Source organism: Emericellopsis atlantica, assembly GCF_019669845.1.
Source record: "Emericellopsis atlantica unplaced genomic scaffold F5Z01scaffold_22, whole genome shotgun sequence".
NCBI lineage: Eukaryota > Fungi > Ascomycota > Sordariomycetes > Hypocreales > Bionectriaceae > Emericellopsis > Emericellopsis atlantica.
Genome location: NW_025764724.1, coordinates 271255 through 297113, shown reverse-complemented (window position 1 = coordinate 297113; position 25859 = coordinate 271255). Strand labels below are relative to the sequence as shown.

At 56.1% G+C, this 25859-nt stretch overlaps 11 protein-coding genes and 1 non-coding gene across 12 annotated transcripts; 7 read left to right on the top strand and 5 right to left on the bottom strand.

The window, feature by feature from the left end:
• Positions 1-22: 22 nt before the first annotated feature.
• On the bottom strand, positions 23-1820 carry F5Z01DRAFT_661440 (S-adenosyl-L-methionine-dependent methyltransferase). Its single transcript, XM_046263880.1, has one exon. It carries the CDS (start codon positions 1772-1774, stop codon positions 266-268), a length of 1509 nt encoding a protein of 502 aa, XP_046116206.1. The 5' UTR covers positions 1775-1820; the 3' UTR covers positions 23-265.
• Positions 1821-2221: 401 nt separating this feature from the next.
• F5Z01DRAFT_691032 (tRNA synthetases class I (C) catalytic domain-containing protein) lies at positions 2222-5166 on the top strand (the record flags this gene model as incomplete). Its single annotated transcript, XM_046266142.1, has 2 exons — positions 2222-3604; positions 3653-5166. 2 exons carry the CDS (start codon positions 2222-2224, stop codon positions 4676-4678), a joined length of 2409 nt encoding a protein of 802 aa, XP_046116205.1. The 3' UTR covers positions 4679-5166.
• Positions 5167-5793: 627 nt separating this feature from the next.
• F5Z01DRAFT_t73 lies at positions 5794-5875 on the top strand. The gene has a single exon. It is a non-coding gene; the product is annotated as a tRNA-Ser (tRNA).
• Positions 5876-6203: 328 nt separating this feature from the next.
• F5Z01DRAFT_240256 (ubiquitin-conjugating enzyme/RWD-like protein) lies at positions 6204-7077 on the top strand. Its single transcript, XM_046258391.1, has 2 exons — positions 6204-6595; positions 6666-7077. Exons 1-2 carry the CDS (start codon positions 6349-6351, stop codon positions 6917-6919), a joined length of 501 nt encoding a protein of 166 aa, XP_046116204.1. The 5' UTR covers positions 6204-6348; the 3' UTR covers positions 6920-7077.
• A 27-nt stretch (positions 7078-7104) lies between these two features.
• On the bottom strand, positions 7105-9838 carry F5Z01DRAFT_625981 (uncharacterized protein; the record flags this gene model as incomplete). Its single annotated transcript, XM_046261454.1, has 2 exons — positions 7105-7206; positions 7253-9838. 2 exons carry the CDS (start codon positions 9836-9838, stop codon positions 7105-7107), a joined length of 2688 nt encoding a protein of 895 aa, XP_046116203.1.
• A 3705-nt stretch (positions 9839-13543) lies between these two features.
• F5Z01DRAFT_625841 (uncharacterized protein) lies at positions 13544-15234 on the top strand (the record flags this gene model as incomplete). Its single annotated transcript, XM_046261451.1, has 3 exons — positions 13544-13706; positions 13790-15126; positions 15181-15234. The coding sequence occupies 3 exons, from the start codon at positions 13544-13546 to the stop codon at positions 15232-15234; spliced, it is 1554 nt and encodes a 517-aa protein (XP_046116202.1).
• A 372-nt stretch (positions 15235-15606) lies between these two features.
• On the top strand, positions 15607-18572 carry F5Z01DRAFT_239833 (uncharacterized protein). The gene has a single exon (XM_046258389.1). The coding sequence runs from the start codon at positions 16011-16013 to the stop codon at positions 18456-18458; it is 2448 nt and encodes an 815-aa protein (XP_046116201.1). The 5' UTR covers positions 15607-16010; the 3' UTR covers positions 18459-18572.
• F5Z01DRAFT_240090 (regulator of volume decrease after cellular swelling-domain-containing protein) lies at positions 18538-19751 on the bottom strand. The gene is made up of 4 exons (XM_046258390.1): positions 19662-19751; positions 19331-19609; positions 18638-19278; positions 18538-18568 (listed from the first exon to the last, which is right to left on the bottom strand). Exons 2-3 carry the CDS (start codon positions 19600-19602, stop codon positions 18687-18689), a joined length of 864 nt encoding a protein of 287 aa, XP_046116200.1. The 5' UTR covers positions 19603-19609; positions 19662-19751; the 3' UTR covers positions 18538-18568; positions 18638-18686.
• A 19-nt stretch (positions 19752-19770) lies between these two features.
• On the top strand, positions 19771-20878 carry F5Z01DRAFT_239795 (uncharacterized protein). The gene is made up of 2 exons (XM_046258388.1): positions 19771-19862; positions 19908-20878. The coding sequence occupies exons 1-2, from the start codon at positions 19850-19852 to the stop codon at positions 20432-20434; spliced, it is 540 nt and encodes a 179-aa protein (XP_046116199.1). The 5' UTR covers positions 19771-19849; the 3' UTR covers positions 20435-20878.
• Positions 20582-21385, bottom strand: F5Z01DRAFT_676154 (uncharacterized protein; the record flags this gene model as incomplete). Its single annotated transcript, XM_046265222.1, has 3 exons — positions 20582-20686; positions 20736-21178; positions 21235-21385. The coding sequence occupies 3 exons, from the start codon at positions 21383-21385 to the stop codon at positions 20582-20584; spliced, it is 699 nt and encodes a 232-aa protein (XP_046116198.1).
• Positions 21386-22589: 1204 nt separating this feature from the next.
• On the top strand, positions 22590-23613 carry F5Z01DRAFT_676153 (uncharacterized protein; the record flags this gene model as incomplete). Its single annotated transcript, XM_046265221.1, has 3 exons — positions 22590-22791; positions 22840-22911; positions 22967-23613. 3 exons carry the CDS (start codon positions 22590-22592, stop codon positions 23611-23613), a joined length of 921 nt encoding a protein of 306 aa, XP_046116197.1.
• On the bottom strand, positions 23435-24916 carry F5Z01DRAFT_239657 (phosphoenolpyruvate phosphomutase-domain-containing protein). Its single transcript, XM_046258387.1, has one exon. The coding sequence runs from the start codon at positions 24654-24656 to the stop codon at positions 23832-23834; it is 825 nt and encodes a 274-aa protein (XP_046116196.1). The 5' UTR covers positions 24657-24916; the 3' UTR covers positions 23435-23831.
• Between the last annotated feature and the right edge of the window lie 943 nt (positions 24917-25859).

Sequence of the window (25859 nt, the reverse complement as noted above, 5' to 3'; positions counted from 1 at the left end):
TGGTCTTCAATGTTTTACCTACCCTATATCAAGATTTCTCATCAAGATGTACCTCACTTTAGCAGCGCCACAGTTTGGATTGAATTTACTCTCTTTTGCCCTTCACTTCTTTGCCATTGATTGCCCAGGGACCTACATTATTGGCCTTTTTGAGAATTTCACAGAAGGATTGTATGGAGCGCCAACCCCATGGCCACGGGCACCCGATTACATACCAGCGTCCAGACCATCAAATTGGGTATCATACAGCTTCTACGGGTACTATTTACGTCGAAGTCTGTGTATCTTCGCCAATCGCCTGCTTCTCTCCCGCCGACCGTTTCTGCCTCTTTCGCCCCTTCTCCATCTCGTACATCTGATGCATTTCCCGCTTGGCCTGCTTCCGTGCAGCCTTGTCGACAGAGCCTATCGTCTTGGTCTCCTTTCCACAGGGCCACCTGGCTGAGGCGGCGGCCTCGTCCTCTTCGCTCCACTCGCGAGGCAGGACGGCAAACACCAGGTACGATGTATGTGTCTTCAGCTCCCCCTCAGGGCGGTGGACGACCCTACCCTGCGCCCACGGCTTTTCATCCTCTTCCTCCTTGCCGTTCCCTTGCCGATTCGCCTTGCCGCTGTCCTTGGGATCTACCGCCATGGCGTCGCCGTCCTTCTCTTTCTGGGCGTTGTTGAAATCCTTTGTCTTCTCGTTGATTTCCTTGAGCCTGTCAATGGACTCTGTGACATTGGCTGGCGTCAGGTTGCAGCCTTTCTTGTTCGGCAGGTTCAGCCCAACCTTTTCGCGGAGAACGTTGATTCGCTTGTGGGCCACTTCGACCATGTCCACGTCAACCCAGCCCAGCCTCCGCAGCTCCGTCACCGTCCGCATAACCTGCTCGATACAGGGCGAGAAAGTACAAATGTGCACACTCTTTTTCGGATCCAAGGGTGATATCCAGTTGCCGTCATCGGGCTTTGGCGTCTCTCCGTCTGTTTGCGGCCGCCGTCTCGAGATATGCTTCAGAGCTTTCCAGGGCGCAGGAAGATCTAGAAAGATGGCAGTGGCCTCGGGCGACTTGCCCTCGACCAGGAACCCCTCTCCGTAGACATCGCGATGCGTCAAATGCACCATGTCGGCTAGCTTGTGCTCGACAATCTCGTCCTGCATTTTGTGGTACCGGTCTTCGTTGAACTCAAAGCTGAAGACTTTTCCTTTCTTGTCCTCCGGCTTTTGTGGTAGCCCATTGTACACAGCTCGCACCGAGGCGTGGGTGAAACTCCCACTGCCCGCACCTGCCTCGATGATCCTCGTACCGGGTCGCGCTCGTATCCTCGATAAGATGTAGCTGTAGTCGGGCGTATAGACGACTTGCGTTCGGTGTGGTAAGGCGCTTGTCCACAGCTCGGGTGATGGTTTGAGGATGTGTACAAAGCCGCTTGGTGCGCTCGCAGCTTTTCGCGTGAGTTGGCTTCCAGCCTCCGAGTCTTTGGCCTCATCATCTGCCCCTGGTGTCGAGGTGTCCTCGCCGCTCGCCTCCAGCTTGCGCTTGCGGCCCCTCGAGCCTGTGTCAACATGCGACGCTCGGATTTGGGAACCCCAGGGCACATCCAGGAATGTCGAGTGCGGAAATGAGCCGAAACGCGTGTTCAGGACTTTCCCCTCGACATATCCGTCCACTGCGCCTGTCGACTGCTCGAGGGTGATCGGCTGATAGCTGTCGCGCGCGAGCAGGACGATGGCGAGGTCTCCCGGTCGGGAGCGAGCGCTCGGGTTCAAAAAAGGTGAACTGCTAGCCATCTCGATGTGCGGTGCGCGTCGGACGTGCCCAATGGCTTGTCGTGAGTCTGTTGCTGTACGTACGAGAAAAAGTCGAGTCGACTCGGAGTCCAACATGCACAATGCCCCACTGACAGCCGAATCGCGTTAGTGAGGGGCGCCTGCCATTGCAGGCCTGCCGCCTGCCCTCCGCCTAAAAAGGAACTTAGCTCAATGCCCTGGCGCTGCTTCTTCCTCAGCTCAATAGCAGTGACTCAATCGGATTGCATCGCAACCTCCACCTGCATGGCCCCTCCCTTTCGCGTCTCTCCCTTCCTTTCTCCTTCTCTTCTTCGATCGTATAACTCTTCTCTTCGTCCTTTGTTCTCTGTCAAGTCTGTCTGCTCCGTGGCGCGCCCTCGAGCCTTTCCTCTCTCCCGAACCGCCGCTCCCTTTGCTTCCCGAGGCCACGCTACACTACCGTCTACAATGGCCACGGAGCCCCTCAAGCTCGTCAACTCCCTCCAGCCTGGGAACCCCGTCCCCTTCGAACCGATTGAAAAGGGAAAGGTCTCCTGGTATGCTTGCGGACCGACCGTCTACGACAAGAGCCATCTGGGCCACGCGCGCAACTATGTGTCCACCGACATCATCAGGCGCATCCTCATGCACTACTTTAACTACGATGTCAACTTTGTCATGAACATCACAGACATTGACGACAAGATCATCATCAAGGCGAGACGGCAACGGTTGCTCGAGTTGGAGAAGAAGAAGCAGTACTCCCCGGAGGAGCTCCAGAGGCTGGCTCTCGCTGCTTTCCAAGCGTACGCCAAGAGCAATCTGCCACTGCTCGTCAAGGAGGGCGAGGAGCTCACAGAGTCGAACTACAATGAGAGGCGAGATGGTGGCTATGGCAAGGTGCTGGCCGGCGCAGCTCTCTCCGGCGACGGGAAACCGGGCGATGACGAGGCCAAGGTGAAGATGCACATTGGCAACATGGACGCTGCCTCGGTGGCCATGAAGAACAAGCAGATCTTTCCTGGCACGGACGAGATCCTGCTTCCCTATCTGGACTCGTTATACAAGGAGACAATCGATACAGCAGACCAGACTATGTTTACGGATCTTACGCGCAGCATGGAGGACCTCTTCCACGAGGATATGGACGCGCTCAATGTGTTGCGTCCAAATGTCATCACCCGTGTCACAGAATACGTTCCCCAGATTGTCGATTTTGTGGAGAAGATTGTCTCCAAAGGGTTTGCGTACGAGGTAGAGGGTTCCGTGTACTTCGACATTGGCGCATTCGAGAAGGGTGGTAACACATATGCACGATTGCGCCCTGATGTCAGGAATGACGAGTCGCTGCAAGCTGAAGGCGAGGGCTCCCTGTCAAAGAATCTGGGCGTGAAAAGGGGCGCGGGCGACTTTGCGCTGTGGAAGAAGTCGAAAGCTGGCGAGCCATACTGGCCCAGCCCGTGGGGCGATGGTCGTCCCGGATGGCACATTGAGTGCTCCGTCATGGCCTCGGATGTCCTCGGCTCCAAGATGGACATTCACTCTGGCGGCATTGATCTGGCATTCCCGCACCACGACAACGAGCTGGCCCAGAGTGAGGCGTACTTCTGCGACCACAGCAAGGGTGAGCACACTTGGGTCAACTACTTTTTGCACATGGGCCACTTGTCCATCTCTGGCTCCAAGATGTCCAAGTCCCTCAAGAACTTTCAGACGATTCAGGACGCGCTGCAGACATCGTACACAGCACGCAGCATGCGCATTGTCTTTTTAATGGGCAAATGGAATGACGGAGTGGAGATTTCACCCGACATGCGGTTGCAAGCAGACAACTGGGAGACCACAGTGAATGTGAGTTGGAGCAAGCCACCATGCCATGGTTGATACTGACAGTCCTAGAATTTCTTTGTCAACACCAAGTCTTGGTTGGCAGAGGCCGATGCCGCAGGGGGCATCAAGGCCTTGTCGCTGGACGGGGAGAAGCCCAAAGAGGGCCTCCTTGCTGAGCTAGAACAGGCCAAGACTGACCTCCACGCGGCGCTCTTGAACTCTTTCGATACCCCCAAGGCCATGCTGATAATCCTCAAGTTGGTCACCGCTACGAACATCTACATCAAGGACAACAAGGACGTGAACCTGGCAGAGGTCGAGGCTATTGCGCGATGGATCACCAAGATTGTCGGGATCTTTGGCCTCGACGCCCGTGCTGAGCCACCGTACAATGGAATTGGCTGGGCGTCCCAGCTGTCAGCTGATATTGACCCCAAATCGGCGATCGCTCCCTACTCTGAGGCCTTGACCCGCATCAGGGCCGATGTCGAGGCGTTGTCCGTGACAGGCAGCGAGGGCATTGCTGGGCTCCTCTCGAGCGATCCGCTTGCCGAGTTCGAGGCGTTGGTCGACGCAGGGTCGCGCGATCTTGAGAAGCTAGCGCTGCCCTATCTCCGATCGGCGTCCCGTATCCGTGACGAGCTTCGTCGCGTGGTGTCCTCGCAAACAGCAGACACCAAAAAGTCTCTTCTGGCACTTACGGACCGCATTCGTGACCAGGACCTCACGAACCTCGGCGTGTATCTTGACGATCGCCCGGACAACCAGCCATCCCTAATCAAATTCATACCTGCTGCCGAGCTCATCGCCGCTCGTGAGGAGAAGGCTGCCCAAGCGGCCGAGAAGGCCAAGAAGAAGGAGGAAGCCCGTCTTGCTCTGGAGAAGCAGCAGCAGGAAGCCCGCGAGAAGGCCAAGGTGCCCCCCGAGGAATTGTTCAAGGCTGATGAGAGGTATGGTGCCTGGGACGAGCAGGGTCTGCCGACCAAGATGAAGGACGGCAGTGACGTACCGAAGAGTCAGCAGAAGCAGTTGAAGAAGGCCTGGGACAAGCAGAAGCGAGCGCACGAGGACTTGAAGGCAAAGGGCGGTTTGTAGGGCAGCGCGGATGGAGTTTGGAGTCAAGATAGAGGGGGCACAGCATCAGATGGCCACATTGAGCTGGAGTGGGGGGTTTTTGGAATAAACTTAGCGGAGGGGCCATCAATTAAAGACGCAGTACAAGCTACAAGTACAACCATTGCTGGAGGTCTTTGCAACCCATCAATCCGGCAGGCATTGGGTGAAGAGGTGGATAGGGAATAGGATCCCCGGTACACTTGGAACTTGACTTTGGCGCACATATAGGCGGTTGGAAGACCAGAGCCAGAGCTTTGAATATTCAAGATTTTTTCTACTCTGTAACTATCTCCGTGTTGACAGCGTTGTATGTTGTTGCCCCAAGAGCACTGCCCTTGTCCTTGACTCCCAAAGTCTAGTCGACCTTTGCCTGCCATGACCTCAGGGGGAGAAACGCTAAAGCAATTTTGAGCGAAATAACGTGACCAAGCAAGAGGAACAAAAAAGGTTTCGGTTATGCGCACTAACAAAGTCAAGGCAATTTTCTCCCACTAGAACACATATCATGCTATCACCATGTTCGACGTGAAGGTAGTCTGCTCTGTCTTGTTGGCTACATGCATGGTACATGTACTGTAGCGGCAGGGTGTGCCTCAATACTTGGTCAAATGGGGAAGCCAATACTTAGGAGCTGTCCTACTATTTTGGCTGCATATTTAAAGTTGACGATCACGAATGCCTTTCGGTGCCAGTCGAACTCCTGTTGTTGTCCCCGAATTAACGCCCAGCAACCGGGACTAGATCCCCCATGACGTTGCACAATTCCTTGCCGTTTACACTCCGTAATAGATGTTTAGCTACCGTAAGAGCATGCTACATGACTCTAGCTCCTGTGTGGTTTTGACCATTGTAGTGAGATCTCTTCCTTTCTCCGCCTCGCCTATGAAGCTGCCATGATCCGTCTGTGTGAAAAGGACTTGTCTCCACGTAAAGCATATATCTATGAGCAATTCCCACGTTCTGTGTTCGTGAATCACCGCCAAACGCCAGAGCGGACCATATGATACGCACATGCAGCTAAATCGAGAGCCTATGCCGTCGTAAGCTAGGGCTAATAATTTTTGATAGCAGCCATAATTGGCATCCCAAGTAGGGGCGTGGTGGCAGAGTGGTCTAATGCGCAAGACTAGAAATCTTGTTCCTTCGGGAGCGTCTGTTCGAATCAGGCCCACGTCGATTTTTTAGTTCGTTTTTTCTTTTAGAAAGCCATTCAGGCTCACTTCTTAGCATGTGGAAACATAATTAGTGTAGTCTTTTTGTTTATTGCTGCTGTTCGCGTATATCCGATATAACTCTAAGTATTTATGCCTCCTTGCTATATCCTTCACCTCTTAGGTGTACCTCACACCCCCGAATAGTTCCAGGCTGTCAGGGGCTTTCCGTGCTTTCTTGAAGAAAAGATAACGACCAGTGATGTTCGCAAGCTCAGGAGAATGAGTCCAGCTGACAAATACATCCGTGGGTGTGTTAGCCTTCAAGTTAGCAACAGCTTTCGCCCTTTTTGGTGCGTTCAGTACTCGTATGTAAGGTACCTAAGTACCTAATAAGTCGTGCCATGGGTGGGGTAAAATTGGCAACCACCATCACCACCACCACCATCATCCATTGTCCCTCAACAATCCCAATCACGACACCTATTCCACCGCAGCATGGCGCAATCAACCGCACAGCGCCGCCTCCTGCAGGAGTACCGCGCGCTCACAAACAACCCACCAGAAGGCATCACCGCCGGCCCCGTCTCCGAGGACGACATCCTTCACTGGGAATGCCTTATTCAGGGTCCCGAGGACACGCCCTTTGAGGGCGGTGTCTTCCCCGCCGAGCTCAAGTTCCCCAAGGACTATCCGCTCGCGCCGCCTTCCATGAAGTTCCTGGTGGACCTATGGCATCCGAATGGTGTGTCCTCTCGCGCGCGCCCGCCCGCAGGCGACGTACGTGTGCATACGTGGCTAACAGGAGAACGCAGTGTACCCCAGTGGCCTCGTGTGCATCTCCATCCTCCACCCGCCCGGCGACGACCCGAATCACTACGAGCTCGCCGCCGAGCGCTGGTCGCCTATCCAGTCCGTCGAGAAGATCCTCATCAGCGTCATGAGCATGCTCGCCGAGCCCAACGACGAGAGCCCCGCCAACGTAGAGGCGGCCAAGATGTGGCGCGACCACCGGGACGAGTACGAGCGGAAAGTGCGTGACAGCGTGCTCAAGATGCTTGGGTTATGATACAGGCCGTGTACAAACAAGGTCAGGCGTTACGGATTTACATACATGTGAGAAGCAAGCGTGATTACAAAGTGGCCTTGGTTATCTGGGTGTGCCAGCCCAAAAGTGGAATTCTCCATCGTGCTCTACGAATCGCTCTATGCCTGAGTAAATGTCTTCATCATCATCCATCATTGCCTTATTCTTCACAGTCCGTTCTCGGCTTTGAACTTGTCCCAGCTCTCGTTAAGGGTGCTAAAGACCAGACTTGCAATCAGGCGAATCTCGGTACTGGCGTCTTGGGGCAGCTTGTCCAGGTTAGCTGTGTCCAACACGTCAAGGGGAATCACAAACCTTGTCCGGGTGGGTCTTGGCGATCGCCTTCATGTAGGCAATCTTGACCTTGTTCGCCATCACCAGCTCATGCATGCCCACCTTCTTCCAGCCGCTGCCCTCCCACAGCACATTGTCTAAGCTACCTAGCAGCGCGCGCAGGTTGTCCCTCTTGCCGTCACGCCAGCTGGAGATCTTGGCGTCGACGGCCTCGGACAGGGCAAACTTCTCGTCGTCCTCCCTGGCGGCCGCCTCGTTTGCCTCGCGCATCTTGATGACGGCTTCTGAGCTCTTTGCGGGCGCGAGACCCGCAACGGCAGACGGTGTAGGTCGTGGCTTGGCGACAGGTTTCGGCTTTGGCGCGATGGCTGCTTGACATCGCTGGCGGCCCTTGAGGGCGTTGGCGCCGCCTAGCCCTGCCTCGACGGTTACGCGCCACACTGCCAGGGCGTCGTTCCACCTTTCCATCTGCTCCAGTGCTTCCGCCTTGCGGCTCAGGGACTTCCCGTACAGGTCTCGCATGTCCCGGGTCTCCGCTGCCCCAGACTCGGTCTGGACGCTGACTGTCTCCCCTTGACCAGCCCCCGGGCCGATCAGCTTAATGGCTTGCTCGGCATCCTCAACTGCTTGTTTCGGCTCGCCAGTCTTGAGCGCAGTCAGCGCACGGTTGGCCAACAGCAAGATGGCAAGTGGATGTGTCGACGGGACAGCGTTCAGCGCCGATGAGTACGATGCATGAGCCGCCGCAAAGTCGCCTCTTTTGAAGTGCGCCGTACCCTCTATCCTGGATCGTGTTGACTTCTGCAAAGCGTCCGGTGAGATGGGTGGTATTTGGCGTGTTGGCCTCGCCGGTGCAGGGGACGCGGATTTTGGCGGTGCTCGCTGAGCTGCTGGTGGCGCAGACTGCTGTGCTGGCCTGTGAGGTATGGGCTGCCTGGGTTGCTGTGCGTTCTCGCCGAACAGAAGGTCCGGCTCGGGCTGGGCCTGCTTGGCAGCTGGCGCAGGCTGCGGACGTGGCCTGCGACTGGGGCTGCGGTAGGTAGACAGATCATCGTCTGCTTCAAGGCGCTTCAACTTTGCCTTTGCGTCAAAGCTCACAGGTGGTGCTGATTGCTGCTGCCACCTAGGCACAGGACTGACACGACTCGATGATGGCTGCCTGGGGGCCTGGCTCTGCCCATTGGCGCTTGGCTGGCGCTCGGAGGCTGGCCGACTGCGGCTTCTTGCTGGCTGAGGTCGACCCCCCGATTCCAAGGCCATGGCTTCGTCTGTCGCGTTCGCAGAGGCTCTGACTGCGTCTTGTCTCTGAGCTTGCTGGGCATCCCTCATCCACTTGGGCTGGTTGGGATCGCCGCCACTACCGTCCTGTTGAAAATCGTTCATTGCCTGCTGCACCTTCTTCTGGCTGGTCTTCCACAGCGATCCCGCTGTTTTGAAAAGAGTGTTGCCCATGGCCGCGGCAGTCTTTGCGAAATCGGCATCCCCTTCTCCAGCCGCCGCCGGTGACCTGCTGTTGGTTCTCCGCTCAGGTTGGCGAGGGTTGCCTGGGCCTGCTGAAGGGCTTCGCCCCTTGGCCTTGGCATTTGATTTGCGGTGCGCTTCGTCGAGAAGCCAGTTTGCCGCTGCTTGGACGTTGAGCCCGGCGCCACTCTCGGTCAACCCACGACGCGCGTCGTCTGGGGCAAACCCATAATCCACCAACTGGGCGACGGCCGAGTCGAACTCGTCCCCTTGAGGCTCGTTTTGGCGTGGAGTTGGTCTTCGCTCCGGGCGCTGCCGCACTGGTGGTGCCAGTTCATCCTCTGATGAGCTTGAATCGCCGTCGATAGGCTTGCCGGGCTGAGGGCGAGGCTGCGACGCTGCCTGTTGCTTTCGAATCTCCTCCACCGGTCTTGCCAAATCGCCCAGGAAATCATCATTGTCGTTCAATTGCTGACTCTGGGTGGGTGCGGGTGGCCCTTGTTTCATGGCGTTCAGTTCGAATGGGTCATCGTCCTCCACAGCCAGCGAGCCCCCGTTCGCGGGCTGCGATCCCCAAGCACTAGGGTTGCTCAGGTCCAAGGGCGCCGCTTGTGCCGGTGTCGACCTTTGAGATTCGGGCGGCGGGAAGTGGCTGGCATTGTCCACCTTGGTGTCCTTGTTGAAAGCCGCAAAGAGGTCGTCGTCTTCGTTCGCTTTGCCGATCGATGAAGATGGTGGTGACCGCAACGCAGGGCTCGGTGTCGCGCCCCTGGATCCGAGACTGTCCCAGAACTGTCCATTCCCAAACTGCGCCTCTTGTAGCTTCTTCTGTTCCTCCAGCTTCTTCCTCTTCTCGGCCTCGAGTTGCGCTTGTCGTTCGGCGAGCGACAGGTTCTGGTTCGATTTGGCAGGGCCAAACTTCATCAGGTTGCTGAAGCTGTCCTGCGCCGGTTTTGCGGGCGGCGGCTTCGTCGCGGTGCCGAAGCTTCCCTGCGTCTGGGGCGTGCTGCGACCGGACCCTTGTGGTGATGGTGTCGGCTGGAGTGTCGAGAAGGAGGCGTAAGACATTGGATTCATGGGCGGCTTTTTGGGGGGACCGCCGCCGTTAGACTGGGATGACCAGTCAAGCCCGGAAAGATCGTCCATCGCTAAATGAGTGTGAGAGCTGTTCCTGCCTGGGCACGTAACATGACGTTGCTGAGGCTAAGTCGGGGCATGGCGTAGTCAGTTACCTAGGCGGTCGCTCGGAGCTGACGATTGCGATGTCGTGGCGCTTTCGTCCGCAAGGGTCCGTGGGGTGTGGCTGTGGTGGCTGGACGAGCGGTCACATACAAGACTAATGAGCACGTGATGCAGTTCACTCTGTTTCCCGAGGCCCTGGGCCAGATTAAGAAAGGCTGATTCAAGTTATATAAACACTGCATGTTCAGAAGATTCATAATCGCGATTACCGAGTTTCATTTGCTCCTATGCTTGTGGCTGCGTTGGCCAGTGCCTTTGATATTTTGAAACGAGGTCTAGCTGACCTACCCTAGGATGTGATTCATATTGTCAAAAGCCCAAAGCTTTTCAAACTGATTCGTGCTCTTAATACAATTAGTTGAGGAAATGGTTAGGAAAACTAATCTCATTGTTTTTTTATATATATCCTGAGGGCGGAATATCTGTCGTTTTCGACTTGGTTTGCTGTAAACGACATCATTGCTGACATGGAGAACACCAATACCGCCTGGCAGTCGACAGCTTGCAATAACAGTGATACACGATGCGAAACTCAGTCCGATAATCATATTGATTACCCTGTACCTAAATATTAACGGCGTAACAACAAAATAATCAAATGGGCTTTGCACAATCGACCGGCGCAGTGGTGCCGACGATCGACCAATCTGGCTGCGTCTTTGCGGTGCCCCTGAAGTGGTGTTAGAGGATCTGCCGACGAGCCGGCTCCTTCGCGCCTAGCGGACAGGATAGTCAGGCACCACTGTACCAGCTTCGAGAAACAAGGGATCCATTGCCGTCTCGGCCCGCCATTGCCATTGTGAGATGTCCCAAGACTTCGCCACACCTATCCGTATCGTGGTGCGCTACCAAGTACAACGCCCTGAAACCACCAGTCGTCAGAGATTCTGGGCGCAGACCAGAGTTGCTCGGGTCAGCATGCCACGACGGGAGGTTCTGGTCCTTCTGGACGATCGATCGCGTGTGCTTTGGGAGCTCAGGCGGTGAACTTGTTGGAGGCTGTTGGGCTTTGTGACCGTTGCGCTACGTGAGATTGTCATTGATTGGGATAGGCACGACGGCGGCTCCAGTCGCTTGGGATGTGTTGTGCCGCTATTGCAAGTGCGTACGTAGTATCCACGCATTAGAGTATCTGCATTAGCTCACCAACGCCTTGTTGAAACGCTGTCAACGTCTCAACTGCGAAACGATAGTCAGCTTTCAGGCGATCCGTTATTATTAAATGCGTAGCGCTCAGTGAGCTGCCACCAGCATTTCGGGTGGTGGGAGCGCTGCGGGTGAGGACCACCGGACTGGAGCAGGGGTCTTGCCCAGGAGCCTGGAGGGGTACTGAGGTCCCAGTCCCTAGATTCTTGACGCAGGGGCAATTTCGGGCGGCTAATTTCCCTCTCCTGTACATGCTCATGCCACGACCTTGTCTTTTGAATTCTTTCGCCTTTGGACGCAGCAAAGCAAGCAAGAATCCGGCAGATGCCCAAAATCGCGAACCGGCACTTGTGCCTCCACGATGAGTTGTAGATCGGTATTTTGGACTAGCCCTGTCGAGATATCACCAGCCCACATTGGAAATTGGGGCGACGTCATGGCACGACGACGTCGACTGTCCAGGGATCGCCAGGGGGTCGGAGTCGCCAGACAGTAGACTGCCCAAGTACCTCGCCAAGATGAAGGGCATGGACTACGTACGTATACCATTCGTCACAGTAGGCGCCGTCGTCGGCTGTTCGGTATCAGCCCTCTGGGAGTGTTGGCCCAGCTCCAGTCACGGAGAGATGGTGTTTGCACGCAATGCACCGCTACGAGTACGAATTCCAGTGGCGTTCTGCAGTGTCTGCATGGCGGACCTTCGAGAATACCATTTCTCACGTGCGCTGGGCCTGGCGTCTGTGATGCGATGAATGCTGGCAGCCCCTGCCGAGACCTGCGTCCTGCAGTGTCCACACATCTGCCTCAACAACCCTGCATCGCGGTGGAAGATCCCCCCTTTCCGGCCTTCACAGCAGTGACAGCACTGGACCCCAGCTTTGCACCGCGCCAACAGGCCCAACACCAAATGGCATCGACTATTATTACTGGCTCCAGCTCCATGGATACACACGACGAAATCATCATCTTGGCTCGAGCCAAGCCGGGGTCAACGCACGCTAGACAAGGAAGTGCCCATTCGAATTCACTGAGAGGACGATCAATGGAGTCACAGTCCTCATTGGAGATGATGGCCTGGCAATGCTGAGGCAATAGGCGATCCCCATTGGAACTCTGGGCGTTTGACGTCCCAGTGCCAAGTGGTGTAGCTTGCTGCCGCCGCCCTCGGTGACACTCCACCCTGGGAGGTCTCAGAGCGTTTCTACCATTCCAATTGATGTGCTTCCACGACACCCGCCATCTTGAAACCTCTCCTCCTGCCTCCTCTCTTCTTCTCCCTTGAGGTGCCAAGCTTCATCAGTCACTTTGTTCTCGCTCTCTTTGCCCTGGACTCCAACTGTCGCTCGCATAGCTTTCAGGTTGCCCCGGAGCATCGTCACTCTCTTGTACCAAACAACCAACTCAAACCACTCCTTTGACTCAATAGTCGCTTTCCTTCGCTAGTATTCGGCGCCCTTGGCTACCCGTTCAGTATTTCACAGACAGCGCCTGTTGGCCGGCCACTTATCGTCGCATCTCCTCGGGTAGATCAACCACCCCTTCGTATCGCCGCTCGACTTGCAACCTCTCAGAGAACATCTGCGGAGAACCTTTTCAGGACTTCGGATTGCGTCAGAAAACCCAACGGGCCGAGCAAGAATAGATCAGCAAAATCCGTTCGTTCTAAGAGCACCGCGAACTCGCGCTGGAATTCCAGGTCTCAGCGCGCTATCAACAAGGCTGAGCTGCGCCATCAACAAGTGGGACATTGAAATAAAGGCACGTTGTGTCTGTAAACAGGGTCTTTCGGCTTCGACTTATGGGTGTTTGCAAAGTCGGTTGATCTTCTGCTTGGTCTTTGCTTCGAATTTTCGAGCTACAACAGTGTTTACTTGGTAAGTCGGATTGCGCTTCCTATGTACTCTTATCCCCTCGTGCCAACAGCCCGCTGTTGCACCTCGAATCATGGCAAAGCCTTTGAACAAGGGCACCAGCCTGGGCCGAGATCCACTGCGAGACCTGAGCCCCAGCCTTTGGGAACAATGATGCTCGGCTTTTGCGCAGGCCGCCGCCTATCGCGGATGACAAGTGATCTTGGCCCCGAGGTTGGCGAGCCTTGAGGAGGCTGGCATGGACACGCCTACATCATCTCGCTGCGTCACCTTCATCTCACTATCCAGTCATCGCAAATGTTCCTTTTGATAAGAGACGCGGCTGAGTGGCTCGCTCGACTTGGTCTGATAAACCGTCCCATTGTCTTTCTGGAGCAGCGACAGAGCCGGCTCTTCACATCCGCAGCTTACCGTCAACAGCCTTCAGACTATCTCTGCCTGTCTTCAAAACGAATCCGCTGACAATCTTCCCCTTATCGCAGACAGCCTGGTTGCGTCGTCCCGCTCCTTTTAGCGCTCATAGCGGCAGTAGCTTTCAGCACTGACATACCGAACTCACTCGTGTATTCTTGAGCTTCGTTTCACCGCAGCAATGCTCAGCAAATCTTTGATCGCGGCCTCTGCCGGCCTCGTGGGCACTGCTCAGGCGTTTTGGCGCATGGAGTGTCCCGGCCGTGTAACTCTCGCTCGTCTTGACCCCATCGTCAACCCGGGCCAAATTTCCAGCCACTTGCACACCGTCCATGGCTCCAATGGTACGTTGCTGCCCTTTCCCTGGTCAAACGATAGAGATTGTCGTTGAAGTCCTTGCGGACAACCCGCTAACGCCTCTCCCTAGCCTTCGGTGAGGTGTCGGACACTGCCTCTCTTGTCGCGGGCGACTGCACATCATGCCGTGTCACACAGGACAAGTCTGCGTACTGGACTCCCACCATGTACTTCAAGGATGGTGATACCGGCGAGCTTGAGATGGTTGAGCAAGTGGGTGGTATGCTCGCATACTATCTTCTGAACGGCCAGGATATCAAGGGCTTCCCAGCCGACTTTTCCATGATCGCTGGCACCAATAAGCGCCGCACCTACACCGCCGGTGACCCCAACTCTGACCCTGCCAAGTCTCAATGGGAGGCGCTCGGCCAGACCACGCAGACGGACCTGGAGCAGCGCGCTCTGGGCTTCAACTGCCTGAACTACGACAAGGCACCCGAGGGCACCCTGTACCGCCACGTCATGCCTGACAAGGACTACATGGACGCCAACTGCAAGGATGGCCTCCGCCTCGAGCTTATGTTCCCCTCGTGCTGGGACGGCAAGAATGCGCAGAGCGACGACCACAAGTCCCACGTTGCCTACCCGGACCTTGTTATGACCGGCACCTGCCCAGACTCCCACCCCGTGAGCGTCCCTGGTCTCCTGTTCGAGACCATCTGGGCTACGCAGGCGTTTGATGGCCGCAACGGCATGTTTGTCATGTCCAACGGTGACCCCACTGGGTACGGCTACCACGGCGATTTCATCATGGGCTGGGATCCCGACTTCCTCCAGAATGCTGTCGACACGTGCACCAACCCCAGTGGCCGCATCGAAGACTGCCCTCTGTTCGACGTCGTCTCCGAGGCCAAGGCCAAGTCCTGCGAGCTCCCCAAGCTGCCCTCTATCCTCCAGTCGGAGAAGGTCGTCCAGAGCCTGAGCGCCCTTCCCGGCAACGTCCCGATCACTTATGAGGATGGCACGACCGACGACACGGAGCAGTCTCCCGTGCCGTCTCAGTCTTACAAGCCGGGCGAGATCCCTGCGGACCCCGCCTCGCCGCTGCCTGGTCAGGTTTTCAAGGAGACCTCGGTCAGCGTGGCCCCGGCTCCCTCTTCGGCTCCCTCGTCGGCCAGTGACGATGTTGTCCTGGCCGCTGCCGAGCCCGAGCCCGTCACCACCACCACCACAACCACCGCCCCCACATCCTCCGAGGTCATCCCTACCACCACGGCTGCCCCCGAGATCGCTCCCGTGGAACCCGAGCCTGTCTACGACAGCACTCAGTACATCACCTCTGGCAACATGGTCACCAAGATCCTGTGGGAGGAGGAAATCGTTTGGGTCACCGAGATGGTTGACTCCACCACAACCGTGACCATCCAAGGAGCGGCTCCCGAGGCTTCGGCTCCGGCTGCCGCTGAGGTCGACCCTGTTCCTGCAGCGCCAGTCGCTGAGCCGGTGCCCGCCGAGGCCCAGCGCAAGCCTCGTGCGGCCCATGCCCACGGACACGGCCACCACCACAAGTTCTAAGATGGACCAGTTGCACGATAGAGAGGGCGCAGCTCGCAGAGCGTGGCCCTTGGTTGGGTCCTGTCGTTGTTGGCGGGTGTTTTTGGATTTCGTCTTTTGGCCACCTGGACTGGCTCCGGAAGTTCTTCACGGGGAAGATGCGTATATTAGGCCAACCATGTTCTTACTGTTCCACCTTTTTCCTTCTTTCTTTCCGCTATCGGGTGCTCCGCCGTGATGGAAACACCTTTTAAGTTCTTTTGAATAGGCAGAATGCTTCACTGTCAATGACTGATGATCTTCCATTCGGATGAGGCTGATGCTAGGACTGATATGTGCATGTAAGTGGGACGACCAGGCGCTCCAGAACAGCATCAGCTTCATCCACCCACCGTTGCTATGGGACAATTGTTTTCCAGCTTATTTCTAGCTTTTCAATTCGTCGCACGTTCAGTCTTCCAAGTACTGGGCCCTCATCGAAAGATCCTGCTGGATGGAATGCGTTGCTGGGTATGGTGGCATTCCAATGCCATATTGAAGTGAGACCTCCCCACGATGCCTCACAACCCATCTCGCCAGCGTAACAAAAGCGCACTCTGCGCTCGTCCTTCCCATGTCTTCTCTGAATCTTCTTTCAGGTCAGTCAGTCAGTCATTCGTTACGGTAAGTACAGTCATTCGCTCTGCCATCATCATCGCGCCCATATTTTCTTCAAACCCCCTCTTCATGTCCAACGGGACGCTTTGTTATAATATCACAATCAGTAATAACAGCCAGAACGGCAGTGTATTGACACCATGCTTTCGCCGCGGGAACAGGGCCATTCTGGGATCGGCCTCGGCTGGATCCTCGCCATCGCCCTCGTTGGTGGCATCCTGTGCTTCACGGCCTTGGGCTATCTCCTCGTCTGGCAGATCCGCAAGTCCGGCGCTCCGGTGACTAATCGAGTGTACGCGGCCGATGTAGCCGCTCGACCAGACGGGCCGAGCAACTCTTCTACCGTCTTGGCCAAGAGACGATTCCTCCGGACCGAAAGCGAGCTCACCCTCCATGCGAACCAAGACAACATGGGAGAGGTAGCCATCCCCCTCCAAGAAGGCGTGAGAGAGAACGGGGGCCGAGTTGTGCCATGGAAACCACCTGTTCTGCCGCCACTGGCGAAGCAGGGATGGATGACAACGGGCGACGAGGAGCACGGGCCCAAGACAAGCAGGAGGAGCTGGCGGGACAGCTGGACCAACATGATGGTCCTGGTCGGCGCCAAACCCACGATTCCCAACGTGGACTCCATGAACGACTTGGAGGTCGGCGCTGAACAGCCTGTGCTCGACGTCCCGAAGACGAGGTCTACACCGCAGGCAATCCCAGGGAGTCAAACAGCCCCTGAGCTTGGCGAAGAGGAGAGGGGCAGACCACGGACAGTCAGCCATTATCGAGGGCGAGCCATGGGGGGACCGTCCGTCAACGATGTCGATCTCAAAGTGATTCTGGCGTCGACAGAACAGAGGCTCAGAGGAGGGTCTCAATCGCCAGTCAAGACCCCCAAGTCGTCTCCCGGGAAGAACTCTACCAGGACTCCACGCAGTGGCAAGTCGGCATCCACCAGGGGCAGCCCCAGCAAGCGCAGCGCGATCCAGCAGACACCCACCAAGAGCCGAAACCCGAGCATCAGCACCGTCGGCAGTGCTGCGAACAGTCTCATACGACATGCCATCGAGGAGCTGGAGCAGCCAGGGGGCCGCATCAGTCCATCCAGGGCCCGTGCGAGCGAATGGGAAGACCAGCAGAAGAACACCGTCGCTGCTCGACCCGAGAGTCCCAGGAAGAGGAGCGACAGTATCGAGAGCGACATTTCCAGTGCGCTGTCAACGTTGTACAGTGTCGGTGAGCCAGAGGAAGAGGTGACACTGCCCACGCCGAAGAAGGCCGTCACACCTCAGGAGAAGCAGCACGACCCGTTTGTGCACCAGTCTGGCCCTGGCGTGGTATCACTGCGGCATGGCGTCGCTGGCCCACGGAGGACAAGAGGAACCAGCGGAGGCGGTAATGACGCTGCGAGTGCCATCCCGGCACCACTGCGTACCATTAATGCCAACTCGAAAATGGCCAAACGAGGCTCGATCAAGATGCAGCCTCATTTGGTACTGAGCCCCCCCAAGGCGCGCAACCCGGACATTGCTGCCAAGATTGTCACCCAACGAGTCCCCAGTGAGAACAGCATAGCCAGCGAGTCAGTGTACACCGACGTGACGGTGGCCGATACGTCCTCCGAGGACGAGCAAACCACACCCAAGGCGAAACAAGGCCATACGAGGAGCAAATCGTCCACGTCGACGGTGGCGACACCGACCAGGACGATGAAGAGCCTGGACCTGTCGTCCTCGCCACTGAACGAGAGGGAGGTGATGTCTATCCTGTATGAGAGCGCCCGTCCTAGACGTGGGCTCCCCATTCCTCCGACCAAGATCATGTTGAATGACGAGACCATTGTCCCCACGCCCCTGAGCCCGCGACCTAAGAAGAGGTACGCGCCCTCGAGACGGGCCTCAATTGCCAGCGTCTCCTCTTCGAACTATGACCAGAACTTGGACGAGGAGAATGACCAGCTCACCACGATCCCCGGACGCAGGGCTACGATGAGTGGCCTCGGTGCCAACCTGTCTGTGGGAAGCACAATCTCCGAGCTGAGGAGGATGAACAGCGTCGTCAGCAGCTACAGCGTCGCATCGATTGCTTCGTCCTGCGGCGGCGGCATCGACAGGTCGCCCACGATCACCAGTCTGAGAGGCGGGGGCTTTTCCCCCGATCGGCCCAACACCAAAAATGCGTCGGACGGTAGGAGGAACTACCTCAACATGGGCGGACAGACCAGCCCGAGGAGGAAGAACGGCAGCCACCGCCGGGGCCAGAGCCACTCTGGCATTCCCATTCGAGCAGACAAGATCCAGGTAGACATGAGCGCCGCCGAGAAGGAGAACCGGGGGCCGACGACGACGACGACAGGGCCGAGAGTCCGCTTCGACCTATCGGCTTCGACGAACGCGCTGCGTGACGGCAGAGATCGACGAAGCGGCCTTGCGCCTCCCCAGCTCGTGGCCTCCCGCGTGGAGGCCATCGCCGCCGAGGAGAGGCGACGCGCGAACAGGGGGAGCGCCGACAGTCTTGGCCTCTACGACCAGGATGGCTTCCTCAAGGGGTCGCCTGATCGGGACGCCGGCGCCAAGGCAGGGCGATGGAGGATGTGACAATGTACGGAAGACAGTACTTGGCAGACGCATGTTTTCTTTCTGTGTTGATACTCGCTCATTGAGGTACATCATTTCTTTTCTCTCACTCTCTCTTCTTTCCTTCTAGACTGTATGGGAGGATCAGCTTTGGCGTTTTTGGATAGTTGCGCTTCGTGGAGATATTCAGGAAGAAATACCTTTAATCAGTAACTCATGATATCATTCAAGTTGGGGAACAGCGGGCCTCTACTCCGTCCTGGCCCTCTTCGCTTCTTCGTCTTGCCCCCCATTGACGCCATCATTGTCAACCTCGTCGTGTCCACGCGTCCTGCCAGCCCCATCGCCCAATTCCTCGTCCTCCTCGGCGTCGTCTTGCTGGTCGCCGTCCTTGATCCAGGTCCCGTCCGCGTCGAAATACTCGTTCACATTGTCCGCTGTGATCCAGCCTCCGCTGCCAGGCATAGGTGGAGGCAGACCGCCATCGCTCTGGCCCCTCAGCACACCCTCAAATCCCTCCAGAGCCTCATGCGATCCCTCAAAGACGATCCTGTCACTGTAGTCCTCTTCCTCGTCCTCTCCTTCGTTGGGGTCAGGATGTAGGTCCGAGCAAGCAGACATTGCCTCATATAATGCCTTTGTAGCCTCCTGGGTGGCGTCGCGTGGGGTTATGGTGAGGTCGATGCAGTTGTAGTCTTCATCCGAATCGCCTCCGTCCGAGAACTCTAGCTGCATCCATATCGCCGACAGGCCGCCCTCATTCTTCACGGCGTGGATCGATATTGAGGGGTAGGGGATCGAAACGCCAGCCTCGGCTTCTTTGCTGAAACTGGTGAAGCTCCTGCTAGGGGTTAGCAGCCGTAGAGCCTTGACTAACATGGCAGACAACATACTCAGAATGGACAAAGACGTCAACTTCACGCTCAATCACTTCTTCGGGTGCTTGTTCGCCATTCGACTCGCGAGAAGGTCTTGACGGCGCGTCCGTCGGGAATATGGCAAGCACACCAGCTTGCGACTTGGGGATGGTGGCTTTTGCGCCCGTGAGGTGGTGGTACAGCACTGGCTTGCCACCAGTGAACGAGGCGGGGGTTTGCGATTGAAACTCCTCCAGGGGTGTGTAGTCTGCCACGGAGGGCGGCGATCGGATTGTCGTAGGCGGCATTGTAATTCTGGTAGCGTCGGATGAGCAAATGACGTGTTATGAGAGAAGTCAAAAACAACCTGAACTGAAGCTTCGAGCTTCACGAGAAGACGGTGGGGCTATAATCGTTATCGGTTATCGGGACCTGCATGCACGGTGGACTCGAGGGTTCAACGTCTCCCCCGCGTCATCAGCGGCTCAGCCTTCTGTCACATAACATCAACATCGCACATTCTGCGTCGCCTCTCCCCCCTTGACAGTAGTCACAATGTACAACAATCGTAAGTGCCTGTTCACAAACTCTGTACCACTACTGACGCCCAAAGGCCCCCATCACCTCCTCGAGCAAGTTCCCTTGACAGTGTCCCCATTCGTGTCCCTCCCGACAGCAACGACGCTCTCTTACAACTACAAAACGATGCCCTCGAACATCCCTCCGTCGTCTCTCGGGATACCAGCTGTCGCGTCTGATGCCAAAGATGAAACAGCGCAACCACAACAGCCCAAGTACATTGTCTCCGGTTCTGGCCACGCAGCCCACCCCGACGACATCATCGCGTCGTGTCGCGCGCTCCAGACCCATGTGTCCAAGCTGCAAGAAGATGCGGAAAGAGAACTGCGAGAGTTCGAGGAAAAGATCAGAGAACGAGAGCTGGCGGAAAAGCGACGCGTTGCGCCTGGATGGCTCGACAGCGAGTCGCGGTTACTGGAGCCTGAAAAAGCGACCGGCGAGCAGCCTGACCTCATGGACAGTGAGTCGGCCGAGCAGAAGGCAGCCGTCTCCGGAGCGCCCGCTGTGGCCGACGAAGGTGCGGAATTGGACAGAGCGTTTGGGGGCATGAGTATGAAATGAGAGTGGCCGACATGACTGGTGCTCGATTTCAAGCTTGATTGATTATTGATACCCATTTATCGTACGGAAGCCCAAGGCTACACCTCATGGGTACCCCCTTGCACGCACTATCCTTGGATCTTCATGCTTCCTTCGACACCATACATTTTACAGAAGGTTGGCCGCGATGACAACGGCGGCACCACCAACGACGACATTGGAGAGCCAGAACTGGGCAGCGGCACCGGGCACGTTGGTGGGCTCAGGAGTGGTCTGCCTGGGTCAGTTCATTATCTTTGGTACCTGGGCTTGAGCAACTTACGCCATTGTTCTGGCTAGTGGTGGCAGGGAGTTGGGTCGTGCTCCAAGCAGGGGTTTCAGAGTGGCCGTGGTCGACATCGGTTACATGGTCGTCGACATGGGCGGAGTCGCCCGTCTGGCTGGGCTCAGAGGATACGGCAGTAATGGTAACAACCTCCTCAATGACAGTGGTTGTGGCCTGCTCCTCAGAAGTGGTGCTTGACACAGGAACAGCTGTAGCAGACTGAGCCGTGGTCGTCGATGCTGGTTCATCGACATCGCCGCCGTCAGCGGGCGTAGGCGTGGTGGAGAGGCCACATGCCTTGGCAGCTGGGGTCAGGCCACCGCCATAGTAGCGCCAAATGTCGAACTCGAGCGCGCAGTCGAGGCAACCCTGATACAGCGTGTTCCACTCCTTGTCGTTGCAGACCTCATCGCCGTCCTCGACAGCTTGGAGGGCATAACCTGAAATACGTCATCAGTGACTGGTCCGCCATCGAAAAGAGGTGAGGAGAACGTACCGCAGTTGGAGTGGCACTCGTACTTGGGACCACTGGTCTGGCGCTTCTCTACATGCGGAACACTGGCAGGATAAGTGAATCCGCGCTCAAGGTTGACGGCAGCCGCCGCGGTAGCGAAGGCACCGATGGCAGCAATCGAAGTCAGCTGCATGTTGATGGTGGGAAGAGTGTCCGTGCTGTACTCAAACGAATGAAATAGTCAAAGGGACAGCTCAACGACTGACTGTGTTGTAAGAATGAAGACCAAAAGACTGACAAGTGCTGCATGACCGGAGCCTCTTTATACCCCTAGGCCTCTCGTTGGCAAGGCTTGGAGGAAAGAGGTGGGCCTGCTGAAAGAGCAACACTGATTGATAAGATGGGAATGGGGTGAGATGCGGATACCTTTGACTGACCAGGTCGACCCCTGCGTGAGCCAGTTTCTCGCGTGTACCTAACGAGGCATATGTGTAACTGGTCTGTCAACTTGGGAAGCGTGTGTCTTGAAGATTACCCGGACTCAGACGCAACTTGCCGAAGACTACAGCCTGGACTCTGGTAGGTACCTCAGATCGTGAACAGCATCAAATAACTTGAAGACGCCGCTTCAGGAGATGCCTTGATGCCACTATTCATCAACAAACATGTCGAACCTCAGAAAACATTGACGGCGTCACGCTGGGAGCCGTCCGCCAAGAAAGCCATCGCCATGGTTCAGTCGTGGGTCGTGAAAATTTTCGGCCAAGTTCACGAGCTTTGCAAGCTTTCTCTCCGCGGCTCGGATGTGACTTGGCTACAAGTCAGGCCACTCGCCAAGACGATTATGGTTTAAGGTGTCAGTCGAGATTGCGCAGCCAAGACTGGGGCACCGTATTGCTTGATATTTGTGAGCCAATCAGCACTCTTTGATGCATCTGATTAGATCAAGATCCCGGTCTTATCTTGATCATCTGATAATAATGCCTCAGTCGAGAACACAAGCCCCTGAATGCAGGAAGACCACCGGGCGTCAATAGCCTATTCGTACCGCGTCTCTATTTGGGATAGCGCTTCTCTGTCGTTCAGCTCGATTCCGGTGTGCTCAGCTGTGACCTCGTGGCAGCACATGCGAGCAATGCTGGCCATGTACACATGTAGGCATGGACTGTCATCGGGTCCCTCGAAGGAGAAGAAATCTTCCGCCGGTCGTCGGCCTGCTTCGAAGCCTCAAAGCGTCGATGTAGAAGAGTGAGGAGTTGAATATCTTGGCGAACCCTCCTCCTCTGTTTATATGAAGGAGCCGAATGCCCTCGCTTGGTTCATCCTTTTTGACCCTGACTACGTATATACCCCTTTTTGCGTTTCGCCATCTCCATCCATCTTGGCTCAATACCGTCATGGCTATCTTTCCCAAGCTCCTCGCTGGCTTGGCCCTTTCGGTTGCCTCTTCCTATGCCCAGGATGAGGATCCCGAGTATGATGACTTTGGCCCTGCAGCCTTCATGTGGCCCGAGGACCGCGTGTGGGATGCGGCCGTCGACAATCACGCACCTTGTGGCTCGAGAGCCGCTCCTCGCAACCGTACTGACTTTCCACTGGGTAGGTGAGCACGGTTCCTCTGCGGAAGCAAACACTGATAAGTTGTAGATAATGGCCAGGTAGCCCTGGTAGCACAAGACGAATCGTGGAAGATTCAGCTGGGCATATCCTACAAGGACGGTATGTAGGAGTGTCCTCCCTGTCCTTGACTTGATCTCTGACTTGGCCAACACAGATCCGTTGTCCAACGACGACTTTGACGTGATTATCAGTCAGGATGCTTTCAAGGAGCTCGATCCAGGCCATACTTGCATTCCGTGGCCCAAGGCTCCCGACTCTGTCAGCGAGGGCGATCTCGCCACGCTCCAAGTCAAATATATCTCCGAGTTCGACACACCCCGGAACCAGACCTTTTACGCCTGCGCAGACATTGTCTGGGTAGAGCCCGCCAACTTCAACATCAAAGTCCCGTGCTTCAATGCCACCGAGCCTGACAATGAGGATGGCGCTGGTGATGACTGGGACTACCACGATGATGTTGAAAATGATGACGATGACAAGGAGTCTTCGAGTGGTGACGACGATGACAACTCCCAAGGGTCCTCTGACTCGGAAGAGTCTAACGACAGTGATAACAAGAAGTCCTCTGGTGGTCTATCAGGGGGCGCTATTGCTGGGATTGTGGTCGGTGTTCTCGGGGGCCTCGGTTTGATTGCTGCTGCCGCCCTGTTGATTTACCGCCGCAAGCAGCAGCGCCTTCGTCAGCTGAGGCAGGCTAACTCGGCTCGTGGTGTGCAGTGGCCTGATGGCCAGACGGCTGTTGGGAAGGGGACCGGCAGTGTCAGTGACAGCAGCGTGAGGATGCAGAATCTGTCGCCTTGAGGTGTGGATGGGTCTGCAGTTCGGTGGCTAGAGGCGTCTCTGTCGTTGGCAGGGAACTTGGATGATGAAGAATAGTCATTGCGCCGAAGACTTGTATCAATGCATCCTGGGCAGGGGGCGACCACAACTCAATAAACGCGTATATCTAGGGCCAACTGTTTGCCGCTCGATTCACTTCAGCGTCAAGAAAGTATCGTATTCATCGCTTCGAGTGGTCTTCACAAAACCAGTCTATCTCCTTGAAGGATATCCATGGCCGACTTCTTGATAGCATGCATAGCAACGCGGTACAGACTCGGGCCAACACTGATCCTGGCGACGCCCAAATCTGCCACTTGCGTCGTGCTGAGAGCCTCCTGTCCCATGGAAAGCTTCACCGCCAGTCGCCCCTCAAACTCCCGAGCCAGCGTCTTCACTTCTTCATCCCGGAGGCCCCGTGCGCCGCCCCAAACGAAGACGGTCGTGGCCCCAGCCGCGAGGTACGCTTTCCCTCGACGCACCGCCTCTCGCATCTTCACATCGTCGGAAAGCCCCTCTAGTAGAAATACGTCTGTCCGCGCGTTGAGCACAAAGTCGGGGCAACCTGCATCCGCCGCTGCCTTCAGCGCCGTCTTCAATCTTTCGACTTGCTCGTCCACGGGATACAGGGCACCCTCGATGCTTTGGTCGCGGCCCCGGCCGGGCAGGGCATCCTCGATGTTACCGCCGTGAACACCAAGACGTACAGCCTTGGTGACTATCTCGCCTATGCGTTCCCCATAGCCATCCTGTAAATCAGCGCTGAGCGGTAGACCGGCTTCCTTGACCGTGGCAGCGATTCTCTCAATGAAAGCAATGTTCTGCTCAGCGGTCAGGTCCTCGTCGGCAATGCCTAGGGTGGCAGCTATACCCCAAGACGCGGTTGCGATGGCTTTGACGGGCTGGGAGGTGGATGTATTGAGGGAGAGGATGGCATAAAGCGAGGGGAGGTCGTAGATGTTTGGTAGAATAAGGGGCTGAGACGGCTTGTGCAGAGCCGCGAGGACTTGGGCGAGCTTGGACATGTTGAGCTGGTTTTGTTTTATGAGATGGATCTACAGAGAAGAAAGACTTGGATGTTGAATTCGCATGCTATAAAGAGGTTGTTTCTTTAAAAGGGCGTGGTTGTTCTATTGATGGCAGTATCATAGTGTCCTCAGTCGGAGGTGAGGACTCGGATTGGAAAATGAGGGGATGCCCCGCTTCCCTGTGTTCAATGTTGCTTTTGATATAGGCGTTGGCTGCCAACAGGGAATATTGTGGCCACCAACATCCATTATCATGGGAGTATAGGCTAAAAATGAGTTTGGTATCTTCTGCGAAGAAATGGCAGATTACATGGTGCATGCCTCATGTGAATGTCGACTTCAGTTCAGACATTGAGGGGCAGGGTAAGTAGAATGAGCAATAAGCTGGTCTACTTTTGTGCCCCAATGGTACTCCTGGGGCGCGAGGCTACATTGATCGACGAAATTGATGTTACTACCTAGTATATGTCTTCTGATAGCCATGCGTCTTGATCAGACTGGCCTCACTTCATGTTGTTCACGTGCTGTGGGAAGCAGTACCTCTAGAAGTGGGAGCTTGCTGATTCCCGTTCAGAGATTCTTGCATTGATGAACAACTGGAGTCCAGACTTCGCCGCTTCGGCGTCTGCAGTTTTCCAAACCCGAATCGTGACTGTGAACAAGAAGACTTTGGCGCCGGATTTCGGGGGTTTGGTCCTTGGAGGTTGAATTTTCTGGCGCAGTGCCCGTGAAGCTTCTTCATCGGCCCACCGTAGTGGGATCGGGTTTGCCGTGTAGAGGCGGGTCTATGACTGAATTGGGCACTAAGGCACGAGGACGCTGATGCCGAGGTTCGATTACGTCGTTCCGCGATCCTGTTAGTAGATGATAGATAGTAGTATTATTTAGAGAGCGATACATGCTTCTGGATGGACAGACTGGAAGAAGGTTTGCAAAACTGAGGCTTGCTGATTGATAGATCGCTGACGCAAGCCTGGTAATTACTTCGTCCCCTGAGCAGGGCAAACCAACAGGGGTGAGAGTGCTGAACAGATGTCACAGGCCACTACGGGCCCTAAAAAAGTTGGCTTCTCATTGCGTCACTGGGCGACATGGATTTGCTGAGCCACACCTTGGCAAGGATTGACAGGGACTGGACCCATTCCATCCCTTCCCGGATCGAATTTAACTTCTTCGTCCCCCTCGACTGGTTCCCATCAC